The 18552-nt window shown below is 49.7% G+C and overlaps 1 protein-coding gene across 3 annotated transcripts; it reads left to right on the forward strand.

The window, feature by feature from the left end:
- The first annotated feature begins 674 nt into the window (after nt 1-674).
- On the forward strand, nt 675-12829 carry HINFP (histone H4 transcription factor). Of its 3 annotated transcripts, XM_035009115.1 has the most exons (10): nt 675-758; nt 6727-6911; nt 8958-9187; nt 9443-9554; nt 9729-9881; nt 10374-10451; nt 10539-10659; nt 10746-10884; nt 10976-11100; nt 11854-12829. In XM_035009115.1, the coding sequence occupies exons 1-10, from the start codon at nt 712-714 to the stop codon at nt 12206-12208; spliced, it is 1545 nt and encodes a 514-aa protein (XP_034865006.1). In that variant the 5' UTR covers nt 675-711; the 3' UTR covers nt 12209-12829. The 3 variants fall into 3 exon arrangements, with proteins under 3 accessions (XP_034865006.1, XP_034865007.1, XP_034865005.1); XM_035009116.1 differs by lacking the exon at nt 6727-6911 and having other exon boundaries at nt 742-758; XM_035009114.1 differs by lacking the exon at nt 675-758 and having other exon boundaries at nt 5631-6911.
- The last annotated feature ends 5723 nt before the right edge of the window (nt 12830-18552 follow it).

The following is an 18552-nucleotide window of genomic DNA, read 5'->3' on the forward strand; positions in this document are numbered from 1 at the left end:
GACATCGGGCTGGGCGTCGTTAATAGACTAGCGAGGGGGCGGCGAAGGATGGGGGGTGAATTTGAGAGCTCCTATGTTTAAGGAGGTAAAATTCACAGGACTTGGCGGAGGATCGTAGGTAACGGATGAGGGAGGAATCAGGGAGGACTACCGGGTTTCCGACTTAAAGGAGGGGATGGATAACATGGCTGGGTTCACTGAGCCTCGGAAGAGGAGAGGTGGTGGCGGAACGAGAAGATGGCACAGGAATACCGATATTTAAGAAATCAGAGTAAGAGGGTGAAGGAGAGAGGTAGGACGCGAGTTTGGGTCGGGAGGGGCGGACAGCTCCGCGCACGCAGCCTTGCGCGCAGCTGCCACCGCCTCCCGCTCCTCCTCCCTGCGCTCGCTGACAGCTAACGCAGTAAGCCGCGCAAGGAAGGAGACCCCACTCGGCACTCAGCTCGAGCCCCGCGCAGGCCCAGTGGGTGCCGAGCGCGGAGCCTGCGCAGTTGAGGGAATTCGGGGCCTTGGGATCCCAGTCCGCGCCTCGCCTAGAACCCCGCGGCGCCAGCAACGCTACCTTCCCCGTAGCCCGCCGGTCCTCACTCCCGCCCCTTCCGTATTTTGGTCGCGCGCGGGTTCCGTCAGTCGCAGCGGCCATTGGCTGTTAGAGGGATCCGAGAGCGGCGATTGGCTCTCGCTGGCCGTCGCTCAAGCGCCCTTCCGGAGATGGTCCGAGGTGGGAAGAGTTGGAGAGAGCCGGCAGCCGAGGGACGGTAAGCTGGGCTCCGGGCTTGGTAGGGGCAGCGTCGGGGTGCGCTCTGAGCAGGCTGCCGGGGCCAGGCTCTTCTCTAGTCACCTCGGCGAGGCTTCCTCTGGCAGCTCGGCCACGTCGGTCTGCCTGGCGCCTGCAGTGCCCCCGGCCCCTGACCCCGACTCGAACCTCCCTGCTTTCTCGTTTGGGGCTTCGCTGCTGCTGAGACATGGTCACTGCCATGCCTTAGTGGGAGAAGGACTCCGGGAAGTCTGCGGGGCTGTGAGGGAGAGGTTTTACCTGCCGGGACGGTCTCCTCTTCGAATTCTACCCGTGTTTCAGGGGCCCGGGCCCCGCCGCTTAGGGCAAGTCTTCCCCCCTTCGCCTCTGCACTGGGATTTCTTTCTGTCCTGACTTCCCTCATTGGCGCTTTGTTTTGGCGGTTGTCGTCACAAGTCAGTGTCATCTATTCGGTCAAATTGTGAGTCCTTAGGAGGTTCAGGACATAGGTTCCTCCTTTTCTTGAATATCGTTCTGGTTAATTCGGTGCCTTGCGTTAAAATATATACTCTTAAGTAATTGCTGATTGCTTCTTACTATGATTCCAGATGAAAAGAAGTATTAGGAACTCCTCTGGTTGTCCTTTTGTTGACCTTTTTGTAGAATTGTGCTTAGAGCGTCTCACCTTCAGAAGCAAGGATCCAAATAGCTAACACTTGTTGAATTCTGGCGGGGTGTTATGCTAAACGTTTCAATATCCATTATTTAGCTTAGTCCATAAATCAATTCAGTGAGACAGGCTTAATGATTCCCCTGCTCCATGGGAAACTGAGGCGGAAGTAACTTGCAGGAGGGAACACAGCTAGTAAATGGGGGCGCTTTTTAACCAGGTTTGTTGAATCCATCACTAGTTGTGATATTAGTATCCCAATTTACATTCAAAAAAACAGGTTAAAAAAAGCTAGGTTATTTATCCGAAAAGTAAAGTAATAAGTTATAGGTTCACTTAAACATTAAAAGAACCTAGATGAGGATGTGCTGGCCCTGAAGTTAGAACTGAACAGGACACAGGCCAGGCTTCTAGGAGCTCACAGTTTATTGGAGGAAGCTGACAGAATAACTACTTATTGAAACATATTTGGGGTATTGTGTATACAGATAGGAGGTCTATAGGGAGGAAGGAATCAGACAAGGAGAGATAAGATGGCAGTTGTAGGAGGAAAACGGAGCCAGACTCCCTGGCTTTGAATTCTGTCTCCATCACTCCCTAGCTTTGTGGCCTTGGGTAAATTACTTAACCTATCAGAGCCCATTACCTCATTTGTGAAGTGGGATAATAATACCTCAATAGGTGGGTTGTTGTATTAATGAGTTTTTATACATAGAGGACACTTAGAACAGTGATTTGCCTACTGTAGATACTTAATGTTATATTGTTCTAGGCAGAGTAAAATAATTGAGACAGGAAACTTGAACCCAGGTTTTCTGACAGCTGGTCCAATGCCCTCTCTAGTATATAAGGTGCCTCACTGTATTCCTTGCCTGCAGAAAGTGGAGTGGTGACCAGATAGTCACTATCCCACAGCTCCCCAGGGTAGAGACAAGCAGGGTGCAGGGAGAGACAGTAAAGAATGCTGGGGGACAACGAAAGAGGGATTCAGGGAGCTTTACCTAAGTTTCAAGTCATTCTAGATATCTAGATACCTAGGTAGCCCACCTCCTGGGCCTTATCCAGTCCAACAACAGGTATATGGGTTTTTTTTTGTTTTTTAAAGATTTTATTTATTTATTTGAGAGAGAGAATGAGAGAGAGAGCATGAGAGGGGGGAGGGTCAGAGGGAGAAGCAGACTCCCCGCCGAGCAGGGAGCCCGATGCGGGACTCGATCCAGGGACTCCAGGATCATGACCTGAGCCGAAGGCAGTCGCTTAACCAACTGAGCCACCCAGGCGCCCAGCAGGTATATGTTTATAGAGTATTTGTGCTCAGCACTGTGCTGCACACAGTATAGGGACACAGATGGGTGTGGTATGGTTCCTGCTCAGAAGCAGCTAATATTGTCCAGTTGGGTGAATGAAAATAGAACACATCAAATGACCGTGGGCAGCATACAAATAGGGTTGAGATTTTCTGGTATTAGCTAGGCCAGCCATAGACCCGAGAGGCAAGAGTAATCTGAAGGGCAGGTAATTTAGGAAGGCTTCCTGGAATGTGATCCGATCCTGACATTGATCGTCTGAAGAGTACAGAGCTCTGTGCTAATGCTGGGAATGGGAAGGGCAGGGGCGATGGTCCCTGCCCTGAGAAGCTCCTAGTCTGAGGGAGACAGATGTTCCATTCCATTGTAACAGCACTAACAAAGCTGTACACAGTGCTCTGGGGACAGCAGGTGGATTTTCCAGCTGTACCTGGATGAATTGGGAAAGGACTTACCAAGGAAGGGACACTGGGCTTGAGGGTAGGTAGAAGTTTCTCAGGCAGAGAGTTTCAGGAGAATGTGATGTGTTTAGGGACAAAGACCACTGAATCAGAGAGGAAGAGGAATGAACGGACGGGAGAGGAAGCCAGAGCAGCAGCGTGGTGTCGACGAGGAAGAGCATGATCTTTTGGCTTAGAGTAAGGATGCTCTTACATCAAATGAAATGAAGTTTGGGAGAGGGCTCGCCACAGGGCTGACACATGGTAGGCCCTCAATTGTGGTAGTTTCCTTACTCAGTTTCTGGAGAAGTACGTTGAGGCTGGTTGGAGAAGAGCCTTGCGTGTGGTTCTGTTTGGACTTGATCCTGTAGGCAGGAGAGAGAGGAGGTTTCGGATGTTATGTCCGACTTAGGAAGGTTTTCCCTACTTTTCCTACCCCAACATCATAAAAATAGTCAACATTTTTTTCCTAATAGGGTTCACTGTGAGTCTAGAGCAGCCCAGCAGCCCCATGTACACCTCAGAGTGTCAAAGGTCACTGGCTTCTTCTCAGAGGGGAGGCAGAAGCTGTGGATTAAAAAAGGGTTTCTCTGATAAGCAGGTACATTAGGTTCTTGTACTTGTAGGCATGAAGGATTTCATATATTTTGTATTTTCTCTGTTTTTTTCCCGTCTTGGTATGTGGTATTTTTCAGAGCTCCCACCTCTTTTAGGTAGACCAGTGCCCTGCTCCCTCCCAGGGCCCACCACGGTAGGGGCACCAACCGGGGGGCATCATCCAGGACACTCAAGGGGCAGAGTCAAGGCCCCTGTTAGTGTTCTCTCTTGTCCCCAAACTTTTGCTTTCAGTGTTGTCCTTTTGCTTTCAGTGTTGCTTTCAGTGTTCATGTTCAGAACATGAGGGAAACTGTTCTTTGATTGTTCCACAAACTGCTCTTGGAACTGCCTGCATCAGAACTGGGGTGCTGAGGTGAAAGGACAGATTTCTAGGCTTAACGCCGGGCGTCCTGAATCAGAACCTCTAGAGAAGGGGCTGGAGAACTTTGCATTTGTATGCATATTAAAGATGGAGAACCTGCAGTTTCTTACTCAGCTTTCTTCAACAGATATTTATTATAGGCCTAAGCATGCCTAGCACTGTAAATACCCAAGGTACAATATCAACTGGATAGATACAGCTTCTTATGTTCAAATGGAATCTGTATTTGACCCTGGAACAAGATGGGGGTTGGGGGTACCAACCCTCGTGCAGTCAAAAATCCACGTGTAACTTTTTTGTTTTGTTTTGTTTTGTTTTAAAGATTTTACTTATTTAACAGAGAGCAAGAGTGCACAAGCAGGGGGAGCGGCAGGCAGAGGGAGAAGCAGGCTCCCCGCTGAGCAGATAGCCCAATGTGGGGCTCCATCCCAGGACCCTGGGATCATGACTTGAGCTGAACTGAGCCACCCAAGTGCCCCTGTTTTTGTTTTTTTGTTTGTTTGCTTTTTAAAAGATTTTATTTTTAAGTAATCTCTACACCCAACATGGGGGCTAGAATCTACAACCTTGAGATCAAGATTACATGCTCCAGGGGCGCCTGGGTGGCTCAGATGGTTAAGCATCTGCCTTCGGCTCAGGTCATGATCTCAGGATCCTGGGATCGAGTCCCACATGGGGCTCCTTGCTTAGCAAGGAGCCTGCTTCTCCCTCTGCCTGCCACTCCCCCTGCTTGTACTCTCCCTCTCTCTCTCTCTGGCAAATAAATAAATAAAATCTTAAAAAAAAAAAAAAAAAAAAAAGATTGCATGCTCCACCAACTGAACCTGCCAGGAGGCCCCAATGTGTAACTTTTGACTCCCTGAAAACTCAACTATTAATAGCCCTACTGTTGACCGGAAGCCTTACCATTAACATAAACAGTTGATCAACATGTTTTGTATGTTATAAGTACTGTGTACTATATTCTTACAATAAAGTGAGCTAGAGAAAAGAAAATGATATTAGGGAAATCATAAGGAAGAGAAAATATGCTTATAGTACTGGACTGTATTTATTGATGCTGTAAGTTTATGTGAACTCTTTATAAGGTGAATCATCTGTCAGTACCTACACCAATATTGTTTTTTTTTTTTTTAAGATTTTATTTATTTATTTGAGAGAAAGAGAATGAGAGACAGAGAGCATGAGAGGGAAGAGGGTCAGAGGGAGAAGCAGACCCCCCGCTGAGCAGGGAGCCTGATGTGGGACTTGATCCCTGGACTCCAGGATCATGACCTGAGCCGCAGGCAGTCGCTTAACCAACTGAGCCACCCAGGCGCCCCATCCAATATTGTTTTATATGAAACAAAACACTGCAGATGTTACACGTACTGCACCCAGTGTGGGGCTTGAACTCATGACCCTGAGGTCAAGAGTTACATTTGCCACCGACTAAGCCAGCCAGGTGCCCCGATAAATTTTAACTTTTTATAATAGATTTGTGTATATTTTTTATGATAGTAAATAATAAATAATGGATAACAAATAGTAAATAATAAAATAGACTAGTGTTCTAAAATAGACTAGTATTTATGTATTCATGACATACCTGACTTTTTCTTAATTCTTTATATATGTCTAGACTGCACAGTTTGTCTGCAAATTTTTTCAAATTGTTGCAAACCTCCAAAAAGTTTTCCAGCGTATTCAAAAAGTATTGCAAAACTCTGCATATGAGTGGATCTGCCCACTTCAAATGTCTGTTGTTCAAGGTCACCTGGACATTTTAGTCTAGAGGATGTTAGGGGAGTGGTGAGTAACCACTGGGTAGGTTAGACAAAGGCAGATTGTATGGTGGTTTAAAATTCTGGCGGGGACTTAGGATGGGATGCAGTAAGAGGTAAATTGCTTCTGGGTTCATCCGCAAGCCGTGTGGGTTAGAAAGAATTTGGACTTTGGAGTCAGCCTGACCTAACCCTGCCACACCACTAGTGTCTGGCCTTGAGCAAACCAGTTGACCTCTCCGAACCTGAAGTTCTTATCTGTAAATGAAGTTAAAAATAGTACTTCCCTCATTGGGTGGTGTTGGTAATTCAGTGACATCGTGTAATGTGCTTAATATGGTGCTTGACCTATAGTAGGTGTGAAATTAAAAACAAAGTGTTTTGTTATCCCCATTTCGAAGCTGAGGATGTTCAGGATTAGAAGGGTCAAGTTACTTGGCTACTACGGTCACACAGCTGGTAGGTGGTAGCACAGGAGTCTGGATTTGAAGTCTGTTCCTTGTCCAGGCCATCTCTTTGAACCTGTGCACACTGTTCTGCATCCTACCAGAATAATTAATTCCTTCTCGGCCTGTTGCTCTGAAGCTTCGTGAGAAATCGGCTGTTCAAGTTCTTAGCTCAGTGCCTGGCATGCTCTCAATAACGTTAGTTTGTGTTTTCCCTTCACAAGAAGACCAGACAGCTTCCAGGGGTTTGAGGAACTGAGCTGGAGTAGCTGTTTCTCATGGGTCACGGGAGAAAGACCTACTGGTTCTTGGCAGGCTGGGCAGCCGTTCACCTGCAGTGGCACTTGGTAGGATCCTTGCAGCTGTGGATTTCTTCCTCCTCTAGGGTGAAGGCCATGCCGCCCCCGGGGAAAGTTCCCCGAAAGGAGAACCTGGGGCTCCAGTGTGAGTGGGGGTCCTGCTCCTTTGTGTGCTCGGCCATGGAGGAGTTCTGTGAGCATGTCACTCGGCACCTGCAGCAGCACGTGCGCGGCTCCGGGGAGGACGAGGAGGAGGAGGAGGACCTGCTCGGTAAGGGAGCAGGACATGAAGGGGAAAGAGCTCAAGGAAGGTGCAAAATCTGACTTTCCTACTTAGGCTGTTTTTGCTTCTAAAAACATGGTAGACAGATGCCTTGTAGAAAACGGATTCAACAGGGTAAGCGGAACGAATCTGCCAGCCTGCCGTCAAAGGGCAATTACTGACAGTACTTTAGTGAGCATTCTTTTGATGTCTTTCTGCATATATACACATACATTAGATAAGGATGGTTTTATTTTTTTAAAAAGGATCATATTGTACAAGCTGTCAACAGCCTGCTCTTCTGATTCTCTGGTAATGCTTCTCGATGTTTTCTTTACTGCAACTACCAGTTAGGAATACATTTTATATCCCAACCCCATACACAAAAGTTAAAAAATACTTGAAACAACCCTTGCCTTTATTAGATGCTCTCTGAAGTGTTCTATCTTGTTCTTTATTAAAAAAAAAAAAAAAATGGGGAGGGACGCCTGGCTGGCTCAGTCGGTGGAGTGACTCTTGATCTCAGGGTCATGAGTTCAAGCCCCACGTTGGGCATGGAGCCTCCTTTAAAAAAAAAATTGGTTGGTAGGGTGCCTGAGTGGCTCAGTCGGTTAAGCATCTGCCTTCGGCTCAGGTCATGATCCCAGGGTCCTGGGATCGAGCCCCGCATCGGGCTCCCAGCTCAGTGGGGATCCTGCTTCTCCCTCTCCCTCTGCCTGCCACTCCCCCTGCTTGTGCTCTCTCTCTTTCTCTCTGTCAAATAAATAAAATCTTAAAAAAAAAAAAGAAAGAAATTGGTTTGCAATCCCCTAAATTGATTTCTTCAGTTACTAATAGGTCACAATACAGTTTAAAGAATTCTGTTCTATAGAAAATACAGAGGCAGCCCTCTTTCCCCTACCTCAACTTCTGTTTTAAGTCTAGTGACTATGAACTATAAGTAATAGTTTCAGAAGTCAAATAATATATGTATGAAAGAAATTAGGGTGTGTGTGTGTGTGTGTGTTTTAAAGTAGGCTCTGTGCCCAGCATGGGGCTTGAACTCACTACTGTGAGATCAAGACTTGAGCCAAGATCAAGAGTTGGGTGCTCAACCAGCTGAGCCACTCAGGCGCCCCATTTTTTTTTTTTTTAAGATTTTATTTATTTGTTTTTGAGAGAGAGAGCTCGGACACTCACGCGCACTAGCAGGGGAGAGGGACAAAGGGAGAAGCAGATTCCCCGCTGAGCAGGGAGCCCAATGCAGGACTTGATCCCAGGACCCTGGGATCATGACCTGAGCTGAAGGCAGACGCTTAACCAACTGAGCCACCCAGATGCCCGTTTCTTATATGTTTTAAAGTACCTACTTTCTAAAACAAGTAAACCCCTATAAAGAATTGAAAATGTGCTTGGAGAGAGCTGCTCGAGAGCTAGGCAATGGACTGCAGCAGTCGATGGCTTTCCCAGAGTGGACAGGTCTCGGGCAGAATATGGGGAAAGAAAGGACTGGTCTGAAGGAAGGAGTGGGAGGTGTCCTGGCCTGGGAGGCAGCGGCAGAAACCCGGAGCGACTAGCGCCTGCCAGCTACACCTGCCTTCTGGGAGATTTTGGCACTGGGCCTTGCACACACCCTTCTTCTACCTCGACCACACTTCTCCCTCTAGTTTACAGATATTCGCCCATCACCTCTCAACACAGGGACATTTCCAAGTCATCCCTGTCCCTGTCCACGCCAAATGACCTCTCTTTGACGATGTTATAGTACCCCAGACCCCTGCCCTCCTCATGGACCTTGTGACTGGCTGCAGTTTTATATTTATACATGTGGTTATTTGATTAATGTTTTTTCTCCATGACTGAAAGCTGCTGTGAGGGTAAGGACTGCAACTCTTTTTACTTGTTATATCCCCAGTGCCTGGCACGATTGGTGGTGGTTAAATTGCTGGTATTTGCCAAATGAACTGCTGCTGATTGGGTCAGAGTCCAGCCTCCTCTCCCACTGCTAAGTGCTATAGGTAGGAGAGCTGAGCTTTGCAAAATGTCAGACTCTTACCTCTAAACCCCTTTATGCAGAGGAAGAATTCTCCTGCTTGTGGCAGGAGTGTGGCTTTTGTTCTATGGACAGTTCGGCTGACCTCATCCGCCATGTCTACTTCCACTGCTACCACACCAAGCTGAAGCAGTGGGGGCTGCAGGCTCTGCAGAGCCAGGCCAACCTCAGTCCCTGCATCCTGGACTTCCAGAGCCGCAACATCATCCCTGACATCCCTGATCACTTCCTGTGTCTGTGGGAGCACTGTGAGGTCAGCGGGCAGTACTGGGAATAGGGGCGGAAGGAAGTTGGGGATCTTAGCTCATGATGCCTTGACCCTTTCAGGGATGCCCTTATGTATGCCAGGTTCCTACTAGCATCTTATTTCTGGGTAGCTCCCTTGCTCCAACTTTCATGTCCCCGTCAACTTAATTTGGGAGACAGCCAAGGAGCCCCCCTTGGACACGTAGGGGTCAAAGGCCCTCTACCCATCCTCAGTCCTTACCGCAAGTTGCTCCTGGCACAGAGTTCCTTCGACAATCCCGAGTGGTTCTATCGGCACGTGGAAGCGCACAGCTTGTGCTGTGAATACCAGGCAGTCGGCAAGGACAACCATGTGGTGCTGTGTGGCTGGAAAGGTAGGGCTGCTCCTTAACTTCTGGCCTTTAAAAACGCCTGGGGTTGCTGAGGGCCTAAGGCAGCTAGGTATGGACCCAGTCCCATGGGGTAAGGGTGGCGGCCAGCTGGAGACTTGGCACCAGAGCCTGCTCTGGGGGTCCGTGGCTGGAGCGTGACTGGGCCTTCCTTCCCAGGCTGTACCTGCACCTTCAAGGACTGCCGGAAGCTTCGAGAGCACCTCCGCAGCCACACCCAGGAGAAGGTGGTGGCCTGCCCCACCTGTGGGGGCATGTTTGCCAACAACACCAAGTTCTTAGATCACATCCGTCGCCAGACCTCGTTGGATCGTAAGCAATCAGAGAGGAAGGGGAGTGGGTGCAGGCTATCCTGCGTGGGGTGGGGGTTAGGGGCATGTTCCCAGGAGAGGGGGCTAGTGAAGGCCTCTGCAACTTGGCTACATCTGTCTTTAGGGCTCAGTCATCTGCCACAGCCTTGGCTGCCTGAGAATCATTAGATATTGTTATTCGGTGCTTACTGTGTGCCCTATCTCTTTGTCCAGTGAATCCTCACAGCCCCGTGAGGTGTGCTTCTTATCCCCCTTTTTGCAGAGGACGAAACTGAGTCTCAGGTTAAATCACTAGTTAGGTGCACAGCTAGTTTGGGGTCCAGCAGGGATTCTAATTCAGGTTCTCGACTCCCAAGTCCCAGGCTCGTTCAGTGGTACTGTGTCCATCCCTAGTTCTTAAGCTCCCCCTTTCTTGGTGGTTCCCCTCTCCCGGGCTTGCTCTCTTCTCTGCGCCTCCCCCAGCCCACCCTGTCTTCTGCCTGCCCCACCCCAGAGCAGCGCTTCCAGTGCTCTCACTGTTCCAAGAGATTTGCCACGGAGCGGCTCCTGCGGGACCATATGCGTAACCATGGTGAGTAGCCGGAGCCCCCAAGCTCCTGGCCCTCCCTCCGGGTTTCCGCCCGGCTTCAGATCACAGCCCCCTCTCTGCTTCTCTCAGTGAACCACTATAAGTGTCCTCTGTGTGATATGACCTGCCCGCTGCCGTCTTCCCTCCGCAACCACATGCGCTTTCGCCACAGCGAGGACCGGCCCTTCAAATGTGACTGTTGTGACTACAGGTAGGGGGAACCAGGGGATGGAAGGCCGAGAACTCACGGTCCCGTGTCCCCCATGCCCTCCAGCCCCTCCTGACCTCTCCCTGCAGCTGCAAGAATCTGATCGACCTGCGGAAGCACCTGGATACCCACAGCAAGGAGCCAGCCTACAGGTGTGATTTTGAGAACTGCAGCTTCAGTGCGCGATCCCTCTGCTCTATCAAGTCCCATTACCGAAAAGTGCATGAAGTGAGTGGGGCTGTCGGTGGGAGAGGGCTGGCAGAGGTGTGGGGAGCCCAGGATGAAGAGCTGGCCTCACTCCCCCTCCCCTCCCCATCAGGGAGACTCAGAGCCGAGGTACAAGTGTCACGTGTGCGACAAATGCTTCACGAGGGGCAACAACCTCACTGTGCATCTTCGTGAGAAGCACCAGTTCAAGTGGCCCTCAGGGCACCCCCGTTTTCGGTATGTCTCTCAACCCTGCCCTCTAGATTCACAGACCTTCCCCCACTCCCGCCCCCATATCTTTTCAACAAGTTAAAAACCTCGAATTTGGGGCACCTGGGTGGCTCAGTCGTTAAGCGCCTGCCTTCAGCTCAGGTCATGATCCCAGGGTCCTGGGATCGAGCCCCGCATCAGGCTCCCTGCTCAGCAGGGAGTCTGCTTCTCCCTCTGCCCCTCTGCCCCTCCTCTCTCTTTGCCCCTCTTCCCACTTGTGTGTGCGTGCACTCTCTCTCTCTCTCTCTCTCTCTCTCTCAAATAAAAAATAAAATCTTAAAAAATTTTTTTTTGAATTTGATGATAATCCACCATCTCCGTTCAGGCTCAAGGGACAAAGTGGTGGAGCGAGATGATTTTTTTTATTTTCGAATGTGGTGCCAAAGCCCTGCAGCCAGAACCAGAACTGGAGCCTAAGGGTCCTGACCATCTCATAAATCCTGTGACACCCCCACCTTCCAACACAGATCATTTCTTTTTCCCACCCCCTCTCCCTCCCTCCCTCTCAAGTTTCTACATACAATTGTCCATCTTGAGTAATGCTCCTTCCCTCTTGTCTTCTACATATTCTCATAAAGACCTTTTTGGTCTCCAGCTTCTATCATTTAAAATCCCAGGGCCCGTCCCATCCCTCGGGTCTGTCCCTTACCTTGCCGCTCTCCGGGACGCCCTGCCTCCCCCTGCGTGTGGTTTCTGCCCTGTGCGCCCCCGCCTCACCAGGTACAAGGAGCACGAAGATGGCTACATGCGGCTGCAGCTGGTTCGCTACGAGAGCGTGGAGCTGACGCAGCAGCTGCTACGGCAGCCGCAGGACGGATCGGGCCTGGGAGCAGCACTGAGTGAGAGCAGCCTGCAGGGCATCCTTCTCGAAGCAGTGCCAGGGGAGCCAGGGCCCCAGGAGGAGGCTGAAGAGGAAGAGGAGGGCGGGAGCAGTGAGGGCACAGGCCTCTCAGCCTCTCAGGACACTCCCAGCCCCGTCATCCACGTGGTGAATCAGACCAACGCCCAAGGCGAGCAAGAGATTGTCTACTATGTGTTGTCCGAAGCCCCGGGAGGGCCCCCCCCCAGCCCCTGAGCCCCCCTCAGGGGACATCATGGAAAAGCTTCAGGGAATAGCCGAGGAGTCCGAAGTCCGGATGGTGTGAAGGCTGCGGAGCCTGACCATTTCCACCCCAGGCCCCGGGGTTTGAGCCAGGCTGGTGGCTGTGCCCCTCATGGGCAGCCCCTGCCAATGGAGGCCTTTACGAGTGGTGCCAAGAGCAATGCGGTGCACTCTGGACCCGGCTTGCATCATGCAGCAGGCTCTAAAGACTTCCCTTTTCTGCCAGACCACGTTTGGTGGGGATCCTGAGGAGTTTGGATTCCTTGAGGGGGATGCCCTGGTTATGGATGTTCTTGTAGAGGGGCTACTATCAGGCTTACCCATAACCCCCTAGTCATGCTGAAACGGTGACCAAAATCCTCTGTCAGCTTGCACCCATTCCCATCTTTAGGGGTCCTTAGGTCCAGGGATGCTGTGTAACTGGTCCCTGCGAGGGCGTTGTCCTCACAACCAGCCAAGGCAGCGTGAACCAGGCAGTTCTTTCCCTCCGAAGGGCTCCTACAACCCCAAGGACTTTCCTGGTTATCCTCAGGGATGGGAGTGGAGGCACTGAGTGTGGAACAGTTGTTTTGGTAATAAACACTTGGGCTGTTACTCATTTCTTCTTCCTTATGTCTGGTGGCTGTTAACTAGATAGGAGATGCAGCTGCCCAGAAGAGGAGCTGAATAGTTAGGCTTCTCCTTCTAGTGACTGAGGTTCGTTTTTGTTTTTAACTTTCCTCTTGTTCCCCTCCCCCCACCCCCTTGGTGAAACTTCTTCATTTCTTCTCAGAGCATCTACCGTCTCCATGGAGGTCCTGTGGATGGGCAGAAGTAGTGCTCTAGAATGCACGCATTGGCCTCATCAGGAAGGGAGAGCACCTGGCCACCATAGCCATCCTCTCTGAGTCCTGGTTAGATATCCAGTGCCTCTGGCGTAGGGATTCTTTACCTGTGGGACCGGGAAGGAAGCCTTGGTGGCGGGGGGGATTGGGGGGGGTGGAGGTGGAGGCCCTGGGGAATGGCAGGGACACTAGGTTTAGGAACCAAGTTAGAAAATTGTGTGTCTGAATATACATTTTCCTGGGGAAAGGGTCTATTTTTCACTAGATTCTCAACAAGGTTGAAACCCTCCGAAATAAGAACCATTTTTTGGCTGTCTAGCCACTTCTCAGCACCCTGTGTCCATTCTCAGGGTTGCTTCTACTCCAGAGAGGTCAGTGAAATACTCTCAGGGGTCCTAGCTGGACAGAAAGCTGCCCACGAAGGACCAAATTTAATTCTCTTCACAAAAACTGTGTGCCTATTGCAGGAAGAATTTAGGAAAGAAAAATCTCTTTGTTAATTCCATCAGCCATTTACTGAGTTCCTCCTATGTAGTCCAGGCACTGTGGCAGGTGCTAAAGATACAAAGATGACGGGGTTCCTGGGTGGCTCAGATGGTTATGCATCTGCCTTCAGCTCAGATCATGATCCCAGGGTCCTGGGATTGAGCCCCATATTGGGCTCCCTGCTTGGCGGGAAGCCTGCTTCTCCCTCTCCCTCTGCCTGCACCTCCCCCTACTTGTGCTCTCTCTGTCAAATAAATAAATAAAATCTTTAAAAAAAAAAATAAAGAGGGGCACCTGGGTGGCTCAGTCATTAAGTGTCTGCCTTCGGCTCAGGTCACGATCCCAGGGTCCTGGGATCGAGCCCCGCATCGGGCTCCCTGCTCGGCGGGAAGCCTGCTTCTCCCTCTCCCACTCCCCCTGCTTGTGTTCCCTCTCTCGCTGTGTCCCTCTCTGTCAAATAAATAAAAATAAAATCTTAAAAATAAAATAAAATAAAAATACAAAGATGAATAAAACCCAGAACCTGCCCTGAAGAGACTTGTGGTACAGAGGCAAGGAAAGATCTAAAGAAGTGGAGCGATTGAAGTCAAGCGGGGTTCGTTAAATAGGAGGCAGTATTAAGTTGGGTGAGGGATCAGGAAACGCGTCATTGAGGAAGTGATTAGAGCTACCATGTACAAAGGTGTGAACAAGTTACTCCACGGAGAGGAAACTAGGTGTGTAAAGCTGAAGGAGTATTTTGTGGTCTGCAGCACAGAGGGCAAGAGGCTGTGGGGAGAGACGAGACCAGGAAGGCAGGCCAGGCCGCCCAGAAGGACCGTGTCAGGTTTTTGGATGGTGATTCTGCTAGCGATGGGGGATATACATTTGGAAGAGTGAGAGACGGCAAGCAGAGAAGTTAGGGGGCTGCTGCAAGAATTCAGGCAAGAAATAATGAGGGCTTTAAGGCTAGGTGTCCGTGTGGATGTTCCCATTGCCTCTACGAGGAGCACCTTCAAGGAATGGCAGTGTGGAGGAGAGCGGAAATGTGGATGAAAAATCGGCACCAGCAAAGCTACTGGGTTTCCAGGCTCACTTCTCCAGGATCCTGTACTGATTTTCCTGCCCACACCCTGTCCTCCACTAAACAAGTGTAGTCCGCTTCCCCCAGCATGCCTTCCGCTAGCTGAAGACAACTGAGGCTTCTTTGAGCTAAGGACCCTCAGTTTCTTCTGTACCTCCTTGTGTCATGTAATTTGGGGTCCCCTCCCCCCGACCTCTGGGCCTGTGTTTTGGTGGTTACACCCTGCTCTCAATTTATTGTGAAGCCACTGCCCTCTAGAACCCCTGTCTTTACATATTTTGTTATTATCCAAACCACATCCCTTCACTTCAGACATATGAAGCTGTTACCTTGGACTTAACAGCATGCCCTCATATTTGTCCTTACTAAGTTTTTCTTGTTAGACTTGATTGACACCCATCCCCAAGAGGTGGGTTAAAAAGTTGAATAGAACAGGGCCAAAGACGGACCCCAAAAACAAGTCACTAGAGAACTTTCTCCTAACCAAGACTAGATGAAGACTAAGTATTTTTTTTTAAAGATTTTATTTATTTGACAGAGCACACAAGCAGGGGGAGCAGCAGAGGGGAGAGGGAGAAGCAGGCTCCCCACTGAGCAGGGAGCCCAATTCGGGGCTCGATCCCAGGACCCTGGGATCATGACCTGAGCGGAAGGCAGATGTTTAGCCATGCATACCCCCCCCCCCCAGATGAAGACTTTAAAGACTCCAAACCTTGGGGTGCCTGGCTGGCTCAGCCCATAGAGCTAGTGACTCTTGATCTCAGGGTTATAAGTTCAAGCCCCACGTTGGGTGTAGAGATTACTTAATAAAATCTTTAAAGCCTCCAAACCTTGAAAACACAATGGTGCCCCGTTTTCCATATACAATTCAAAATGAAAATATTGAACCATGAGGCATATATAGGACATCCAATCGATTATAGTTTCTTTCAAAAATATGCAGTTGACCCTTGAGCAATGCGGGGGTTGGGGTGCTGACCCCCTACGCAATTGGAAATTCATGTGTAACTTTGGACTCCCCTAAAACTTAACTGACCGGAAGCCTCACCTAGAGCAGAATCGGTTGATTAACATGTTTTGTATGTCATATGTATTATATATTGTATATTCCTACAATAAAGTAAGCTAGCAAAAAGAAAATGTTTTGGGATGCCTGAGTGGCTCAGATGGTTAAGCGTCTGCCTTCAGTTCAGGTCATGATTTCCAGGTCCTGGGTTCGAGCCCCACATCGGGGTCCCTGTTCAGCGGGGAGTCTGCCTCTCCCTCTCCCTCTGCCCCTCCCCCTGCTTGTGCACTCTTTGTCTCTTTCTCTTTAAATAATATCTTTAAAAAATGTTTTAAGAAAATCATAAGGGAAAATATATTTACAGTACTGTTCTGTATTTATTGAAAAAAAAAATCCACTTATAGTTGGACCCACACAGTTCAAACTCGTGTTGTTCAAGGGTCAGCTGTATATATATTAATGATCAAATTCTGGTCTCAATTTTTCTCCCCCCCCCTCCTTTTTTGGTGCCCTTGTTTTTTTTTTTTTTTTAAAGATTTTATTTATTTATTTGAGAGAGAGAGAAAGCATGAGGTGGGGAGGGTCAGAGGGAGAAGCAGACTCCTTGCTGAGCAAGGAGCCCGATGCGGGACTCGATCCCGGGACTCCAGGATCATGACCTGAGCCGAAGGCAGTCGCTTAACCAACTGAGCCACCCAGGCGCCCTGGTGCCCTTGTTTTGCACGTGTTCTAAGCAGTGGCTCAGTCTGCCCCTTGTGTAACCCAGCATTGCCTATGCTGTCCTTTCCTCCACTGAGCAGTGCCTTGAGGATCAAGCTGATGCCCTCTCCCCTACCAGTCTTAGCCATGCCCACGCTATGCTCTGGATTATGGGGACAGCAGAAGAGATTCTGGCCTGCTACCGTGTGATTCCAGTCCTCCAGGAGGAGGGGATTCTGGGCTCAGCAGGCATGGGTTAGAAATCACTGGACCCAGCGGCAGGGGTTATTGGGTCAAAGCAGCCAGAAAGAAGCCTGTGGAAGGGTATCAGGGACGGGGGTGGGTGACAATACTAATTTGATCGCCTTAGGGTTTCATTCAGAGTCAGCCCATGAGTCAGACATCATGGTGCCTGAAGATTAAGATGACAATCTCTCTTCCTCTTCCTCAAGGAGTGGGGCTGGGGGTGGGGGGGTAGGTCAGGAGAGAAGGCAGGTGGCCCAGGAGGGTGGAAGCTAATGTTGCTTTTCTCTTAACTGGGGCAAGTCCGCAGTCTGAAAAGAGCACAGAAGAGCTGAGTGAGTATAGAAGAGAAATGATTCCCCAAGATGAGGAGAGGGAGGAATGGTCATGGGGAATCCAGTCACTTCTGTAAGATTATGACCTATCAAATATATGTATAATGAATGGTAGATGAAAGAATGAGTTTTGCTCAAGACCAGGAATCCCACGGTGCACTTTGGGAATAAGGAGCATACCCATTTCATGTTCAACAGCAGGAGCTGAGGCTGAGAGGGAAGGTTGGTGGGGAAAACTTTTCATTCCATGCTAAATAGCTTGAAAGTCTTGAGTGGGCAAAGAATATAGAGGACAAGTAGGTAGATGACACTGGGGAAAGGAATGGAGACACCCCTTCCTTTTGAGTAGAGGGAAGGTGGGATGGATGGGAGGGGTGAGAGGGCCTTCACGTCTGGTTTTCTCTATTTCCTTGAGAAAGTAGGAATTAAGGTTTTGAGATTTATAAGAATTGTCAAATTTTAGAATTGCCATTAATAGATATAGGAGTGGGATAGATCACCTGATGACGCAGCTGAGGTTAAAGACCAAGATCAGGCAGCGGCAGCTTCACTACAACCAGACAATTTTTTGTAGCAGACGCCAGCACCCCCGGAGCAAACACAGAAGACAGACCTCGGAGTTGACTCCCAGCCAGGACGTGGATTGCATCGGGCAAGGAGCAGGGTAATTAAAGCAGCTAGAGAAGACTGGACAGGGAGGCCCTGGGAGACTAGAAGGTAGTGGTTAGAATCAAAGCACTGGAGGTTTCAGGGTGTCTGGCTGGCTCAGTCGGCACTGGGGTCATGAGTTCAAGCCCCACGGTGGACACAGAGCTTACTTAAAAAAAAAAAAAAAACCAACCCAAAAACAAAGCATTGGAGGTTCCAATAAGGCTTTTGAAAATTAGAAAGCTGAAGGGTTGGGTTGGGACGCCTGGGTGGCTCAGTTGGTTGGGCTACTGTCTTTGGCTCAGGTCATGATCCTGGAGTCCTGGGATCGAGTCCGGCATCCGGCTCCCTGCTCGGCGGCAAGTCTGCGTCTCCCTCTGACCCTCCCCCCATCATGTCTCTCTCTCTCTCAAATAAATAAAATCTTAAAAAAAAAAGAGAGAAAGTAGAAGGGAAAGCTTGTGGTCAAAAAGAGGACATTTTTTTAAAGTGGGGGGATGGGCAGAGGGAGAAGAAGAGGGAGAATCCCAAGCAGGCTCCTCGCTCAGCCTGGAACCCAACATGGGGCTCAATCCCACGACCCTGAGATCATGACCTGAGCTGAAATCAAGAGTGTCACCTGACTGAGCCACCCAGGAGTCCCAGAAAGGGGACATTTTAAATAGAGCTATTCAGAGTCCATAGTATGTCTAAAAGAAGTCGGCTGCAGCGTGAAGACAAGTCACTGTTGTGGAAGAGTCTAAAGGAAACATCTACCCGTAGAGGCCTTTCTGCCCCCGCCACGGTGGAGTGGGCCAGGTCTCACGAGGGGAACAGGCCCCAGAGAAACACTGGGCACACACCTGCTCTGAGGCTGGTTCCATGCAAAGGACACAGCCAAGGGGCGTGGGGGGAGTTCAAGTTCTAGAGGAAGGAAGACGACGACCAGCTGAGATTGGGAGGGGGTAAGTGTGAGGAATCTGAAGGAAAAAGAGAGAGTCTTGGGTAGAGAACCTTGGCATTTTGCAGCTTTG

This window comes from Mirounga leonina, unplaced genomic scaffold (assembly GCF_011800145.1).
Source record: "Mirounga leonina isolate KUSES-001 unplaced genomic scaffold, KU_Mleo_1.0 Mir_153, whole genome shotgun sequence".
Classification (NCBI taxonomy): domain Eukaryota; kingdom Metazoa; phylum Chordata; class Mammalia; order Carnivora; family Phocidae; genus Mirounga; species Mirounga leonina.

Excerpts from the sequence above, each read along its gene's own strand:
- HINFP (XM_035009114.1), top strand. The coding sequence starts at position 6,620 with ATGGGTCACGGGAGAAAGACCTACTGGTTCTTGGCAGGCTGGGCAGCC. Across the intron at positions 6,912-8,957 it reads GGAGGAGGAGGACCTGCTCG|AGGAAGAATTCTCCTGCTTG; the intron begins GTAAGGGAGCAG and ends CCCTTTATGCAG. Across the intron at positions 10,660-10,745 it reads TGTGACTGTTGTGACTACAG|CTGCAAGAATCTGATCGACC; the intron begins GTAGGGGGAACC and ends CTCTCCCTGCAG.